At 44.6% G+C, this 16018-nt stretch overlaps 1 protein-coding gene across 2 annotated transcripts in view; it reads right to left on the bottom strand.

Moving 5' to 3' along the window:
* The window catches only part of GRK5 (G protein-coupled receptor kinase 5), a 148735-nt gene that overhangs the window by 38422 nt on the left and 94295 nt on the right, over nucleotides 1–16018 (bottom strand). The window contains exons 3-4 of one of the 2 annotated variants that reach the window (XM_068198213.1): nucleotides 14446–14558; nucleotides 6336–6413 (exon numbers count right to left, since the gene is read on the bottom strand). In XM_068198213.1, the coding sequence (XP_068054314.1) occupies nucleotides 6336–6413; nucleotides 14446–14558 (191 nt within the window). Of the gene's footprint in view, nucleotides 1–6335; nucleotides 6414–14445; nucleotides 14559–16018 lie in introns of those variants that run through there. The other variant, XM_068198214.1, reaches the window with a different exon arrangement.

Genomic DNA, 16018 nt, shown 5'->3' with positions numbered 1-16018 from the left:
CTGAGCAAAGGCTTTGCAAATGCAGCCCTTCCTGAGCCTAAAGGACAGGACACAGGACCACCCAAGGACCTATTCTGGGGCAGCATCATCAGGACAGGGCAGGCTCCAAGTTGTTTCCACAGGCTCTCCTGCAAATTTGGCACCACTGCAGGAGACAGAAGCCCTCAGTAAGTGTTTAGTTAACTAACATTTGTATTATAAACAGTGGGTAAAGGATGAGGAAATAGGACTCCAGCAAGCCGTGAGAAAAAAGCCTTTTTGCCTGAGACCACAGCAAAGGGACTCCTCATCAAGGCAACACTGTGATTTTTCAGATTCCCTACCACACTACATTACAGCCTGGCCTCAGTGACAGACAAACGTTTATTAAAATAAATTCTGACTAGAAAGCATTAATTTGAGTAACTAACATTAATTTGAGTAGCACAGTTGCTGTTCTGCCACCCAGATATTTTCCCAGAAGTGAACTTTGGAAAGATGAGCTTTTTCAGAGAGCCCACTGAGAAGGTACTTTCCTGGACTCAGACACAGTGATCAGCAGAGATATTGATCGTGCTGTCTCTGCAACAACAACAGGAATTATACATTGATTTCTCTGGAGACTGGATTATGTATTGATTATGCAAGCTGCAACGCAGAGGCCTAAGTAATGCTATCATGTCTGGCTAAAATGGTGCTCGTAGAGTAGTGAAGTCAATAGAAAGGGTAGACGAGAAATCCATTGAGGCAAAGGGCAAAGTCCCAGGGTAATTAATTAAATGGCAAAATTCTCCTGGCTCAAGTGATGCCAGGATTTCTACTTAAGCATTTTGCATCCTGAAAATCCCCCTAATAGGAGCCCAAAGGCGCAGTGAATAACGCTTTGAGCAAGTAAATAATTCTAGCCCATCCCGAGTCCGTGTAGCACACTGTGGACAGACAGGCACTTCATTCATTGCTTACTTCAACTGGGTCATTAATGAAATGCATAGGGTTTAGAAAAATTTGAAAACTAGCTGTGGAGATAACTCTTGGACCAAGCCTGAAGGGGCCATCCACTGCAGTCAGTGAAAAGAGATACTGTGCTGGCCTTTTATCAGCAAGATAATAAGCTTACAGGGGGACAGAGATGACTTGCTGGATATAAGTGACATAAGCTGAATTTGTTGGAGAAAGATAACAATGTAGAAAACAGCCCCTGAAGGCTCACCTTTCAAAACACAGAGCCTCTGTCTCACATTAAACTCTCCAGATTGCTTTACAGAAGCTTAATGTTTCTATCTTCCACTGCTTCCCTTAGAGTGGCATTCAGCTTTTGTTCTGGCTATCCCAAAAACTAATTATAACATGTTCTCTATGAGGCATTTAGTAAAACTAAACAGGTAGAGGAAGAGGTCTCTGGACTTGAATCCAATTCTTGGTATGGTGTGACCTGCAGGATTCAGCCAGAATCATTAAGAAGTGATAGATGAAACTTCACTGATCAGCGAAGATGACTCACCCAGAAGCACAAGTGCTGAAGTTTGCATTTATTTTGGGGGTGGAAATAGGAAGGAGGGGGAGGAATCTCAAGGAGAGAAGCAAAGGTCCTTGTTGTCAAGATCAAAGCAATGGCCAAAAGGAAATTATTCTGATGGTGCACAGAGATGGGAGAGGTATCTGTGAGCAGAAGCCTGGCTCAGCCACGTGGCCTGGCCCAGCAGAAAGCCTCATGTGTAATTTTAATTTCATCTCACCCATCTTATGGACATGTTTTCTTCTCCATAAACAACTAATTTGGGAGAAGGGCACATTTTAGCCAGTAGACAAGTGGAAGGCCAGGCACTGCTGATCAGCCAGATTCCCTTTCAAGGGACTTTTCCCTCCCTTCCTTATCCTATAATTGTTCATAAAAACAAAGACATTGTTTTGTTTACCAAAATCCCCACTGACAGCCTAAGACTGGTGTAAGGAGGTTATTGCTGTGCCCAGCTAACCTCTTGCAGCAAAGAGAGTGCAAACATAGCCTTTATTCTGTGCATTTCCTGGAGGAAAGGGTACTGGACAGGAATTCAGATAAGAAAATTCATGTTGTTGCTGTTCTTCATATTCTGTGAAGTATTTTAATGGGGATAACAATACATATTAGACATCCTGTTCAGTAACATTTTTAGTACCCAGCTGAGTCCAAATCTAAACTATAATGGCATATGGAGACTGTCTTAAGAGCCATTTCAAATCAATTTAGTTTTATATAGCGTCTCTTCAAGTCTCTCAAGGTGATTTACAGTGAAAAAGCAAATAGTGGGATAGTGATTTAGTAGAGTAAGGCATGGCAGCTGTCAGGCAGGAAGGCAAAAATGCTGCATGGAGACGTAAAACTCTAATTTAAAAGCAGTACAAAGGTAAATATATCTCTTTGCTCTTCCAGTACAAGAAGCAGTCAGGTAATGAAGCCAGGTTGGGTTCAGTTTAATTCAACAGTTCAATGGAGCCATTTACAGATGGAACTGGACCTAAAACTGAACCTTTTCCACTCAACTGCTGAGATTAGGAAAAAAACAGGGAAGAAATATTTGTGACCAATTCATTTTACCATCACATTTCACAACCTCAGAAATTTCAGACTTCCTGTGGCTTGGACTTCTGCCCTAGGGGCTTATGAAGTCAAGAAGGCAGCTTTAAGTGCCTTTTTCATGGAAATTGTTAAAGCCTTTTTTATAGAAGCAAGATTCTAGTCAAGAAACATTGACCTGGCTGGTGTGACAACCATTGTGCTGCTCCTGTGCATGGAGAAGGAATAATTCTTCAGAGAATGTTTCCCTCAGCTACAGGCCACCCTTCCTGTGGGTTTTTGCCCTCCTGCTCACCCCTCAACTGAAGCTGCTACAGAAGCCATGAAAACACTCGTATTTTGGCGTTCCTAGTATGAGGATCACATGTGCTCCTTACATTTCCTTCCCACCAAAGAGCTCAGAACAGGCTGTTGGATGTGGCTGTTTCAGCGAACTCTAGGCAAGAGAGAGGGAATGCTACTGTATTCCTAGGACCTGAGTACATAGGATCCTGGGACAGCCCAGTGTGGAAGGGACCTTTGAAGATCTTCTGGTCCAACATTTAATGGGAAAGGGAGCCTAGATGAGATGATCCAGTGCCCAACAGCATCCTGAAAACCTCCAGTGATGAGGACTCCGCCACACCCTTAGGAAGGTTGTTCCAAAGTATCTCTTCTTTGAGAGGCCTAAACCACCCACGTTTCCTTCCACCTAAACCACCCACGTTTCCTTCCACCTAAACCACCCACCTTTCCTTCCACCTAAACCACCCACCTTTCCTTCCACCTAAACCACCTATGTTTCCTTCCACCTAAACTGCCCACATTTCCTTCCAGGTGCCAGGATTTGTCAGGATTTGTCACTGCTGTTGCCTGTAGGTCAGGGGCATGGTGGAAGCCTGACCTGCTTGTCCACCAGGACTAAGATTTCAATTTTCCAGCAAGCAGGTAGAGGCTGTTCAGGATGCCAAAGCTGTGGAGGGCCTGGATTGTGATCACTTGGAAAAGCAGCTCCTTACTCTCCTATCCTGGCAAGTGCAGGGTTTGTTCCGTGGCCTCGGGGCAGACGTCTCACAGGCAGTGACTTAGTGAGTCACAGGGAGCTGGGAGTCCTGCTGGGATGTCTGTTCATCTGGGAAAGTGCCTTCTCTTCCTTTCTCTTGTGCAAGAAGTGTATGTTTTATTAAATAAAGTGCGTGTTCCCTATGCAAATGAACGCCCTTTGGAATGGTGATACACCGACACGTTTTATGTTAAATATGTATGCCCTTTAAAACTGAAGCAAGAACTAAAAATCATTTATAAATATTAAAGAGCAAGAAGTCTACTTTTGTTTTCACTGTGTTTCTGATCCTGCACTCTGTGAAAAACACTCCTCACATTATAAGATTGAATTATCTGTCCAAGAACTGAACCTGTAATTTTATTCTATCAGTCAAGCTGTATGTCACGCTATTTTTGTGTCAAGACAATCAGGTTCTCTGAAGCACAGACACACACCTACTTAAAAGAAGCTTTCAGCTGAAAGCAGAAGACTCCAGAAACAGCAGCAATTTGTACCATTCAAGGGACTGATAATTAAAGAGAGAAATGCTGATTCCAATGAAAAGAAGGCTTCTTTGCTGGCCAGGATGATGTTCCATTAGGACATTTGGGTCCAGATTCATCTGTTTGGACTGCAGACATCAGTCCTTTGAATCATTCACTTCTAATGGCTTCAAATGTGTCCTTTGGAGATACTTATTTCTCTTTCTTGACAAGAAAGGACATTAGGCCATCTGCACTCCTAACCTGACTACCTTACTTAGGTATCTAAAACAAAATTAAATCAATCCAGGCCTTGCTCTATTTTTTTAAAGTATTTTTTGCATGGGACACCTATTAGAAAGTCTAGTATTCAACCCATTGTTACAGCACAGTCAACCTTGCCTCCAAGAAGCATTTTCTGCTGTGCAGGGTTTCCACATCCCTCTGGGAAGAAGCAGAAGTTTCTCACTCAAGGAACAAAAGTGCAGCAAGACCAATGCAGACATTAAAGCACCACCACCAGGGAGGCAGTTTTAGATTACAAGGGAAGGAGAGTAGCCCTGTGTTTCACAGGATCCCAAAATGGGTGATGTTGGAAGGGACCACTGGAGGTCATCCGGTTTCCTTCTGCTCAGAGTTGTTAAGGTACCTTGCAAATACCAGAAGAGTCTCAGGACAGACTGTAAATATGCTGTGCCAGTTTTACATACTGAGAAACCAAGTACACAGGTCAAATAAGAAGTCCAGGGCACGGCAGAAAATGGAAACTCCAGCTCTGGAGTCCCAGTATTTTTCCTTCCTGTAACACCACTGTTCTTTGTTGATGAAGAAGCAGCAGTTTTCAGCTTGGTCTTCATTGCACATTCACTAAATTATTCCATGTGCTTCTGGCTGCACCACGGATGGCAGGAGAGCCAATGGACAGCACTGAAGGGCTTTTGGAAACCTGCAGAAAGACTGGCTGAAGTGAAGCAATGCTATCCTCCCCTCACTTTACTAGCTCTGCTATCAGCAAAATGCCTTTCTCCCTTTCCAGATAGGAGCTGGAGCAGTGGGAAATATTTTCCCTCAGAGTTTGTCGCTCTGTTGACAGGAATTTTAAGACATAAGGTCATTTTGGTGGATTTAAAAAGCAGTGGAACTTCATGCCCCTAATGAATGGGCAGCAGGAACTCATACTGGCAGTGCTCAATGGCTGCACATGAAACTAGCCAGGCTCAGTAAATGAAACCAGATCCCAAAATGCAGCCTGAGATAACTGAAAGTATGCATCAAAGTTTATTGTAGGAAAATGACTGAGTGGAAAAAGAGTGGTCTGCTCTGCCCCTGCACCTCCAAAACATATTGTACCATTTAAACCCTCTGGAAAGACATCTGCCAAAAATGTGATTAATTCTCCTGAAGGTCAAATGTATTACTTCTGTAAAACAGTCGAAGCAGCAATTGTACGTCTTTGATTACTCTTATGAAAGCAACTTAGGAAAAATCCTAGGATTGCTCTTGTGTTTGAAGCTGCTCTTGTGTTTGAAGCTGGATGTTTACTGCTTACTGGCAGTGACTTGTGTAGCAAAGGTGAAATGTGGTCAGGAAATGATTGCAAACCCCCAAAAGGGTTAGTCCCAGAGCAGCCTGTCCCAAATTCCAGCAGCACACCCCGTGCCTCTGTTTGGAGTGCCACCCTGTGGACACGGCTGAGCTCCTCCCATGAGCTCCTCTCCTTCCGAGAGGCAACACTCAGGACACACCTTGGACACAAGGATGGGTGACAGCACCTCTGAGCTCCCATCCCCACTGTCCCCTGTCAGTCCTGCATGTCCCTGCCCAGCCTGGGGAAAATGGTGCTGGCGGAAGAATGGGAATTTCTGTACCAAAATACAGTGCCTGCTATGAAAGACCATTTTTGCCTGTGCTTTCTACACAACAGAATATGAAACGCCACCACCACTTCTGAGCTGGATAGGAAATAACTGGGGCATCTGCTGGTAACAGCTGAGGTCTCTTGTGTTACACCTCCAATGCAGAGCTTTGTACACTGAGAAGAGACCAGAGAAGCTCTCTGCCCATCCATGGATGAATTAAGCCCCTGGTAAGTCAAGTTCATCCTTAGAACTCCATTTCTGGATTGCATTATAATTTTTTTTCTCTCTGACTGTTTGTGTAAAACTTGCAGGTTTATTCAGTGGAGATTGCCACCATAAATTTTCGGAGTCTGGCTTACAAAGCCTGTAAGAACCTTGTTTAGTAAAGGTGTGCCTTGCAGCATTCCTTCAGTAATGCCACTTTGGCTGCCCCTTACCTCTGGGGTGAGGTATTTCATCATGATTTCCTTTCCTTTCTCTCTCAGCTTTTCATCTGGAGCAATTTCATATTCTGCCTGGAACAGACATATAAAAAATAAAAGTCAATATTTGCACTCATATTTCACCATTATAACTTCATTTTGGATGTGGCCTTAACAGAACACTCTGAAAAATCTGAAGGACAAATATCATTTTCTGGTGAAAGTAAAACCTGTACACACAATCTTATTAAAAACCTTCCACTACATTCTGACCAGACCCTAGCAGTGCTTCTTCTGGGGCTTTGTCTCTTAATTAACACCAATACAATTTAATTAATTTATATTTTATAACCTTGCAAAGCCAGCTTTCAGAAAGCATTCAGTGACAAAAGACATCAGCTTCATTTGGTTTTGCTCAAAAGGAAGTTGGACACAGAAGGTAAAATTATTTCTCTGAGCAGCAGAGAAAGTGAATGTTTGTTAACCCTTGTCACAGTGCCAGGTGAATATATATATATATATATATATATATATATATATATATTCTTTTTTTTTTTTAATGTGTCTTTTCTATGTATTTATGCCTTGACCTTGGTCTGACAATACCTATGCAAAGCAGAGAGACCTGCCCATCACTATTAGTGACCCTTGGCTCAGTCCCTCCTGATTTCCTAGGCAGATTTCTTAGGACCAAGAGGAAACAATAGAGACCACATAGAGGAATAGACACCACAAGCAAAATTCTCCTTGGTTTCCCTAGTGCATTAAAAAAGGGAGCATCCCATCCTCACACACAAAGTCTACCTAACATTTTAAAACTGACTGCTCTAGGTATTGAAGCATTACTGACTTTTGATGAGCTTTTTTTACATTAGAAACAAAAGAAGCACAATGTGTGTACCATGAATATATTAATCACTTCAGCTAAAGTTTTGAATCCATGGCAGGCATTCGAAGGAAACACGTGATTCAGTGGCTAAATGACAACAAGCTTTCTTAGGGACATTCCTGATTGGCACTGCTTGGGATATGAAGCTTTAGCCCTCAGGTCAAAATATTTTCCAGAATTAAATAAATTAAAAAAAAAAAAAAAAAAAAAAAAAAAAAAGGACGACAGCCTAACAGCTTTCATGACTGTATTAAAAAAAGGATCCCAGAAAATCCTGCCAAACCAATTAAATAACCTGGTCCAATACAAGCTGTCTGTGATGATAAATGAGGAGGAAGCTAAAAAAAAAAAAAAAAAGGTAAATCAGACTGAACTGGCAAACACTTGGAAGAACAAATTTCAGAACTATTGCCCACTGGAAGATGTATGTAGTGCTCCAGGCTGGATGCAATAAATCTGCAGGCTGGCTGAAATGGATACCCCAGCTAAGCAAACCTAGGAATGACATGGAAACCACAATGTTGTAATAATGCTATTCCCCTTCTATCTGGCCAGTGCTCATTTAGCTATTGCAGCTCTAGTCTGGAGCGGCATATTTACACAAAGGCATAACAGGTTGCTTGAAAAATCTGGAATTATGATCTGATTTGGTTTGGGAAATGATAACGGCCACAAATAAAAATGATGAAAAAACAACCAAAAACTAAAATCCACAAGTGCAGTACTTCTTTTTAAGTGACAGTTTTGGGGATGAAACTGATTAGGTTCTCATAAAACTTAATACAAGGGTTTAAAAAAAATATTTTATCTAATCTCCTGTCCTTCTAGATGGTATCTGAGTATGGGCCATTTCAGCTCGTAAAGTACAGAAACTCTGAAATGCTTAGAGCATCTTAGCAGCATTTTTCTCCATGATTTCTCTCTCCTTCATTTGCTTTCAAACTCAAATAATATTTGCTTTCAAACAAATAATATATTGTCTCCCTATATTTGAAGTGCACCAGGGAGCTGTTGAAAAATTTGTTGTCCTTTTTGCTACACATAACCCATCTGAACTGTACAACAGGAAACAAATCAGGACAAACCAGAAGAAAGAAACTCAGCAAGAACTGGATGTCTTGAAATGCAATTCCTGATGGGATCCAGCATATGCAGAGCTAAATGCACACCTATACATATACAGAGTATCTCGTTCTGCCTCAAGAGAAATAGCAAAGAATAAAAGGAAAGTTTAATTACACTTGCATTTGACATTCCCAGGAAATGTGACATGGTGGTGGCAAAGGTGGGAAGTGACAGACAAGTGGGAATGTGAGAAGGAACCATAAGCTCCAACTATGCAGTGTTGATTTCACTGTAGCTCTGCACTAGAATCCTGTTCCATTTTGTTCCTCAGTTCATTATTATTTCTTCCTTCAGTGCCATTTTTGAGCTATTCAGCAACAGACCCTGGTACATTCCCAACCATGACCTGTTATTACAGGACATAGACAGGGATGTCCCCATCCTCTCTCTGCCACCTGCCTGGGAAGCCACCAAGGTCCTCAGCTCTTGGTCTTGTGCTTAAATCACAAGATACCTCCCTTTCCTTCCCAATACTCAAAAGCACTGCTACAGTTTGCAAATCCCTAATTGCTAGAAATAACATCATTTCTTACAATCCGTGTGGAACAAAATATTTTCCATTATTCCTTTGATGAATCCAGGCATGTGTTTCAAGGCTCCTGCTCTGAAGTCTAATAGCTTCTCCATGCCCTAGTTAGGTCAGACAGGGCCCTATTCATAGCCCATAAATGAGGGGAGGATTTACGATCACCCTGACTCCATGGGACAAGCTGCAGGGAAGGCTCTTTCTGTGGGCAGGCACAGATCCTTCAGCCCAAATGGCGAGAGGATGTGGGCTGGCCACTGTCTGCTGCTAACTTTTCTTCTGGCTGCTGTTTTGGAGGTAGTAGTTATGTTGGTGGCTCCTTCTTCCATAGAAGCAGCCCTGGCTGGATGGAGGAATAGGAGTGCAAAGTGTCCTTCCCTTTGAAGCAGCTGCCCCCAGGATGGGCTGAGAGAGATCAGCTGGAAAAATGCTCTTCAGCTGGGAAAGGGAGCAACATCTAGCCTGTGGCTGGCTGTGGCATGGGGCCATGGGCTCAGGGACAGCTCAGGTTTGGGGGCTGGAGGCTGCCTGTGATGGATGGAGACCTACCAGGGCAATGACACAGGGACCCCACAGGGGCTCACACTGATTCTGACACATCAGTTTATGTAGTATCTGATTTTCACCTTAATATTATTTGGGCTCCTGAAACTGCATGGCTAAAAATGTATGAAAATGGAAAAACACATCCAAAGAGGTCTCTCTGCAGATCTGGGAGGATGCTCTCCCACAGCAGGTAGCTGATGGTTGCCTGTGGCTGCATGGCATGGCCAAGGGAATCATCAGCCCTTGTACCACCCAGCAGGAGATGGAGATGGGAACAGACACTCTCACCAGAGCAGTTTTGGCTTCTTGGTAAAAGGCAGGAACAGTGGAATCACCTTTTGAGCATCTGCAGGAGATTACTGGTATTTCAGTCCCAATTTTTCACCTCCACTTTCTCAGCTCCCTCCTCTGTTATCTGAGAATATCTCTCTGCTCAGTCCTTACTCAGACTCCAGGCTCTGCCCTGTTATTGCTCTGTCCTCAGTGCCTGTCCTTGCACTTGCCTCTGCTGGAGATTTAAAATCTGTGACTGAAAATTGGAAGGCAAATCCCAAACAGCTGGGATTCATAATAACTCACATTTCTAAATGAAAAGTGAACTTGAAACCATATTTTTCATATTTAAAGGCAGGGCAAAAAGAGCCCTTTCAGCTGTTTGGAAACACGTTTTGAGTTAATGAGTTTGTTGATACCAACAAACTGGCATTTCTGATGGGAAAAGCCTTGAACAGCTTTAAGACACACACACACAGATGGTTTATATACCACAAAGGGACTTAATCAAATGAAATCTCCCTAACAGCAAGACTGGGTTTTTACAAATGGTATTAAATGGATGCTCACTCATCCTTTCACCCCAGGTAAGTGCCATGTCTAGCGAAGCATTCAGCTGAAAAGTCCACCCGAGGAGATTGTGCCTCTCACCCTGGCCCCTGAGCCCAGATATCACAAGCAGAAACAGCCTGGAGAGGCAGCAGGGCTATTTTCCTCCAGAGGATGTATGTTTGTGTGACTTCAGTGAAAAAAAGGTAACCTTGTTCACATTAGAGAGAAAATAATGACCAGAATTGTCCACGTTCTCCTCCAGTCAACCTAAATCTGGTCCACATTAAATTGTTAAAAGCCCTTCCTTGGAAATAAAACATTATGAATGTGAGTAGATGAAGCAGGAAAGGGAGTCCAGGATCGAAAGCCTTCATTTTAATGACACATAAGAATCACAGGAGAGGAGAAAGAAATGTCAGGTGCTGTGACCCTGGGAATGTGCTGATGAGTAGGGGACAGGAGCAAGAGGTCCCTGCTGAGCTGAACTGAAATGCCAGCTTCTTGTGCTGGAGGCACTGGCTGTGGAGAAGCAAACACATCCTGCTAGCCCCTTGCCTGCTCACTAGTCTGCCTTTTAGCACAGGAAACATTTCCCCTCACACTTTATTTTAATGGCTCTCATTCAACAGCTCCAAAGTTGAACGATGTTGCTAAAATATTTGTAAGCAGAGCAAAGTGTGCTTCAGGGCTGTGTGTGATTCCTTGGGTAAGGGCTTCTAGAGGAGCCCATTTAACCACAGACCATCTCCATCTAATGATAACAGTTTATGTTCCCATAGTTCCACCATCTGAGTGGCTCCATCAGGGTTTGCTGAGCCATTCAGGGGAGATCTCTGTGGTTCCAAGCACCCAGATAAGCAGACAATGCCTCCAGAGCCTCATGGAAGCTCAGTGGATATTTTATCTCAGCAATCAGGACCTCTGTCATGAGTTTGTTTGCACAATATCCGCAGCAAGAGATGGCTGGCTGTCCTCACAGCCCTTATGCCAGCTGGGAGAAGGGGTGGCTGTTCCTCCATTCCCCGGACAGACACACTGACAGGCACTCACTGCTCCCACAGCAGCAGTGGGAACCAAACACCCACAGCTGCACCAGTGCTGTGCTGCAGAGCTCTGCATCTCTTTGTTCTTATCACTGTTATCATCTAATCTTGGGGCCTGCTGCTTACAAACCTCATGTCGTGTTAGTCTGGGCTACAGTCGATTGTGACTAATTACCCAAACACTGCTCTCAGAAAACATCTAGAGACTTTAAGCCTCTGAGCACTTTCGTCTCAATTCCTGGTTGAAATTGGCCAAGGTATTCACAGGTCTCAGAGGGAGCTGACAGCTACACACCTACATGCACGCAGAATTTAGTGATACAAATCCTTTTTCTTCAGAAGGCAGCTTAACAACTGTTTAACAGGCAAAAATCCCCAAATGCTGCCATAATTACATTTGCAGGAGACTACATCAGACCAGGTTAGTTATTTCACACAGCAGCTGACATAAATGTCCAGTCAAGAGAGGATTTTTTTTTGTCTTTTTACATATTCTGGTCTGCAAGGTCTGGATGATTCTACCAGCCTTTGGAAGCAAAGGTGTGAGAGAGCTTAGTCTCTCACAAGGATGTTGATAGGTTGTTAAATGTCTGACTCAGCTTCTGGTTTTCTCCCAGAAGCCTCAGTCACTTCTTTCCTTGCAGACAGTTGAGTGCATGAGTTGAAAAACTGTATCAAATATTGGGAGGCATCAAGTGCTGGCTTCTGCCAGTGACTTACTGTGTCACCTGGTAAAGTCACTTAGATGGGCACTGAAAAAGAGAGGTGGTCCTCCCTTTCAATGTGCAAAAAGCTCTGAGAGTCCCTCATGAATAGTTAAATATTATCCCCTTTTATCTTCTCCCTTTATTTGACATTACACAAAAGGTAATTTTTGCATCTCGTGTTAGAAAAATAACCAGAACAAAAGAAAACGAAGGCTCTTGGCTTTTCCTGCTTGTTACAGCAGGTGGTCTAGAAAAGGTTTCCCATTCCTGGCGGTCTCAGATTAGGGCTGTAAAGTCAGACTCCTGGTCTCATTATAGGGCTTATTTTGCCTAATATAGGGCTTGGCTTGAATCCTACTACTCACGAAACACAGTGTGACCTTGCTGGGCAAATTTCAGTAGCAATCATCCAATTTAATGGAAAAGAGCTGTGTTGCTTGACTTTAATATTGCCTAATGCAGGGATTTTCATGGGCTGGGAGCAAGCTTATACAGAATTTGAAATCAATAAACAAAGGAGACTGCTGTTAATTAGTGTTAAAAAGAAGAGAGAAAGATAAGGATTCAGACCCCCACCCAGACTGGCATTTTGTTTATCAAATCCTCATGGTGCCAGTCTGAGCCTAACTGGGAACAGACCACTGGTCCAGTCAACGTACACAGGGCACCTGCAAGAGCAACTTGAGCTGGGTGCAAAGCCCACCTTTGCAGAGGGATTTGGGAACAGCGGCTCGGGATGGCTCGGAGACAGACCTTTCAAACAAAGGCAGTGCCAGCAGGAGCTTTTGCAGGAGCAGTGAGTGCCACAGTGCCCTCGATGCCCAGAGCCGGGCAGCCGGCACCGCGGGAGAGGCTCCGGCAGCGCTGCGGCCGCGGCTGGCACACGGTGCCCTGGGGACAGATGTTTCCCCGTGCCCAGATGTTGCTCCCGCTGTCAGTGGCGTGCCCTGAGTGCATGCAGGGCTCGCACAACGGGGGATTCCCCTGGGCACTGCTGGAACCAAAACGTGCTGCAGGGAGGCGAGAGAAGCGAGCAGAGCACCGCTGAGCGCCTCCGAACCAAGCACGGCTCTGCCGCTTCTGCCTGAGATTAAACCACTCACAGGCCGTCTTCTGTGGCTGCCTTCCCAGGGATTTCTGCAGAAATTGCCGTCTCCTCGGGGCTGCAGGTGGCACAGCTGGTGTGACATTTCTGCAGGGATGCCATCCCCCCAAGAGGGGTGTGTGGTGTTTCATCAGTGGCAGACACCTCGCTGGACAATGCTGGTCCAGAGCAGCACAAACACATTCAGGGTACCCAAAGTGTCCTGCTGCCTGCTGGCCTTGAGCACAGCTGCACAGAGTGTTTGTCAGAGGTCTCATGTACCTTGATGGCTACACGTTTCACCAGAGAAAATCACAAGCAGTGCTAGGAATAACAGGTGGAGGTCATGACCAGCTAAAACTGATTCAGATATGACTTTATCCGACACTTCTTGTGATGCTGTAGATTTGCTGTTGCTACTGCAGGAGTAACATAAACCTTAAGTCCTCTCCAGGCTGTTACTTTTACAGCTTCAGTGCAATCCTCACATTTCCCTGTACATCAGAGTAGCTTCACCATGGTGCAAACAAAACAATTTTATTCCTCTTGGTATGCATTGTTTTGCTTCTGTCAGTGTTAGCCATGGAGCGAGACCCTGCAGGCACTCACCAGTGACAAGTTCACCTTGCTCTTTAGTACCATTTCACCTTTTGGCTGATCAACAACCCTCCCCTTCCACAGGTTCCCAGCAAAAGAAGTCACTGAGAGACTTTTCCACTGTGAACAGCTGGCAGGACACACGGCCAAGTGCTGCCAGACTGGGAAAGAGCGTCAGGCCCCCAGGGCTTGGGGGTGATGCTCAGTGTCTGGGTTAACTGATGGCTCACTGGGGTGGAACATGGAGCAGATTTGTTTCTCAGTGACCTCAATCAAGTTATTTCTGTATCTTGTGCCTCTGTTCTCCTATTTGAAAAACAGGGTGATTATCAGGATGTCCTTTGTAAACTGTCCTGAACTCTATGTAGGAAAAGGCTTGGTAAGGGATATTAGGATTATTACATTTCCCATCCTCTCTTGTCAGTCTGTTCTCAACTTCCCTTTCTTCCCTGTGCCCCCCAGCACAGCAGGCTTCACCCCTATCAGCAGACATTGCTCACAGCAGCTCAGCTGCTCAGGTCTTGACATGAAGGGAGGCCAGAGCTGGGGATGACTGTCCTTACCCCTCTCTGGTGGCTCATGTCCCCCAAGGCTGGCACCAGCCCTGCGTGTCCTTGTGCCACCAGTGGTGCTGGGCTGCTGCTGGGGCCAGCCCTGTCCACTGCCTGCTCTAGCACTTCAGACACAAAATCCCACAAAACAGCGATTTCTTGGTGTCAGAGGAGTCCCCTCTGTCAGAGGAACATTGCAAAGCACCCCAAAATACCACAAGAGTTGACTTACCACCGAGTCAAGGAACCGAATGCAGCACTCGAGCTCGGGCCGAGTTTCACAGAACTGCCGAAAGAGAAGCCTTCCAATGGGCTGCTTTTCACATATGCTGCAGTAATCTCTCTCTAGAGGCAATAAAGAGAAGAACAGAAGCATGAAAATGAGAATAGCTCTGCCTTTTGGGTTGCTCATGAGTTTAAAACATAGTGCAGAACAACAACCTCAAATCACAACCTCCTTCTCCCTGCCACCACGTTTCAGGTATCCAAATATAATAATGGCTTTAAGACTCAATTAAGAGAGGCTGAATTTTGTAGGGCTGATGTTGGTAAAGGTCAAACAAAAGCCATTCAGCTATTATGAAAAAATAATTTCATATTTTTCTATGGTGGAAATGTATGCAAAGGTACAGCTCAGACTGGTGGTATTGGTGGGAATGTGGGGAGCAAATTACAAGTCCCTGAAAATATGAGTCATACATTAAAGGGCAGAAAAAGCTGGAATTTGTGGAGCCCTTCCTAGATGATTCCTAGATATGCAATTAGGTGCCCCGTATCTCTGGAAATGCTTAGCCTACTTTCTATTAAACAATTATAGTAAACTATGCATTTTCAAAGGTTTCAAAATTTCTGCTATGTAATTGCTGAGCATTAAGGAATGGATAGAGCATATGGCATCTGGCTCATTTCAGTTTAACAGCACTCCTTACAGAACTGTATTTCCCCTTAAAAGCCATGTTTAAATGCCATTCCCCAGTGCTGGTGCATCCACAACCATCACTCACAGTAAAGCAAAAGGTCCTTGGCCCATCACAAGGACTATCAGCAGGAGAATATGGATGAAGGGCTGGCATCATTAACTGGCACCAGCACAAATGCCAAGGGCTTTGGATATTTTTTCTGGTGAAAGCAGAAAATCCCCCAGCCTGCTTGGAGCAGCAATACTTGCTTGAGACACGCTATTCCTCTACAAGAACACACATGTCAAACAACATACTGTGTTTCCTTAGGCATTCTTCTCACCACCCTCCTCGCTGCCATATGGCACTTGCTGTTATTATGGAAACAACCAGCTTCTAAACACATAACACAGCACTGCAAACAGACATACCAAACCCACACACATTGTCAGTGCCTCGGTTACTTCTCTCTTGGGCCTGCAACGTCTTTGATTCCCCCTCTGCTTTGGCTCCCCACATGCTTCAGCTCCTCCCACTCCATGGATGCAGGCACATGGCTGTGATGGAGCTCCCCTTTGCCACTGAGGCACCCAGCTGAAGGACCTGCTCATCTCAGCTTGTGCCCTGGGGACCGTGTTCTGCAAAACCAGGACTACACAGCATCGTCATAGAATCATGGAATGGTTTGGGTTGGAAGGGATCTTAAAGATCACCTGATTATATATCCCCTGACATGGGCAGAGACACCTTCCACTATCCCAGGTTGCTCCAAGCCTCATCCAACCTGGCCCTGAACATTTCCAGGGATGAGGCATCCACAGCTTCTCTGGGCAGCCCGTGCCAGGGCCTCCCCACCCTCTGGGTACATCTGTCCTGAACAGAAAATGCTGTATGAGGTGTTGGACT

This window comes from Anomalospiza imberbis, chromosome 8 (assembly GCF_031753505.1).
Source record: "Anomalospiza imberbis isolate Cuckoo-Finch-1a 21T00152 chromosome 8, ASM3175350v1, whole genome shotgun sequence".
Lineage (NCBI taxonomy): Eukaryota > Metazoa > Chordata > Aves > Passeriformes > Viduidae > Anomalospiza > Anomalospiza imberbis.
The sequence above is the reverse complement of the archived record's forward strand: the minus strand, read 5'-3'. Positions and strand labels throughout refer to the sequence as shown.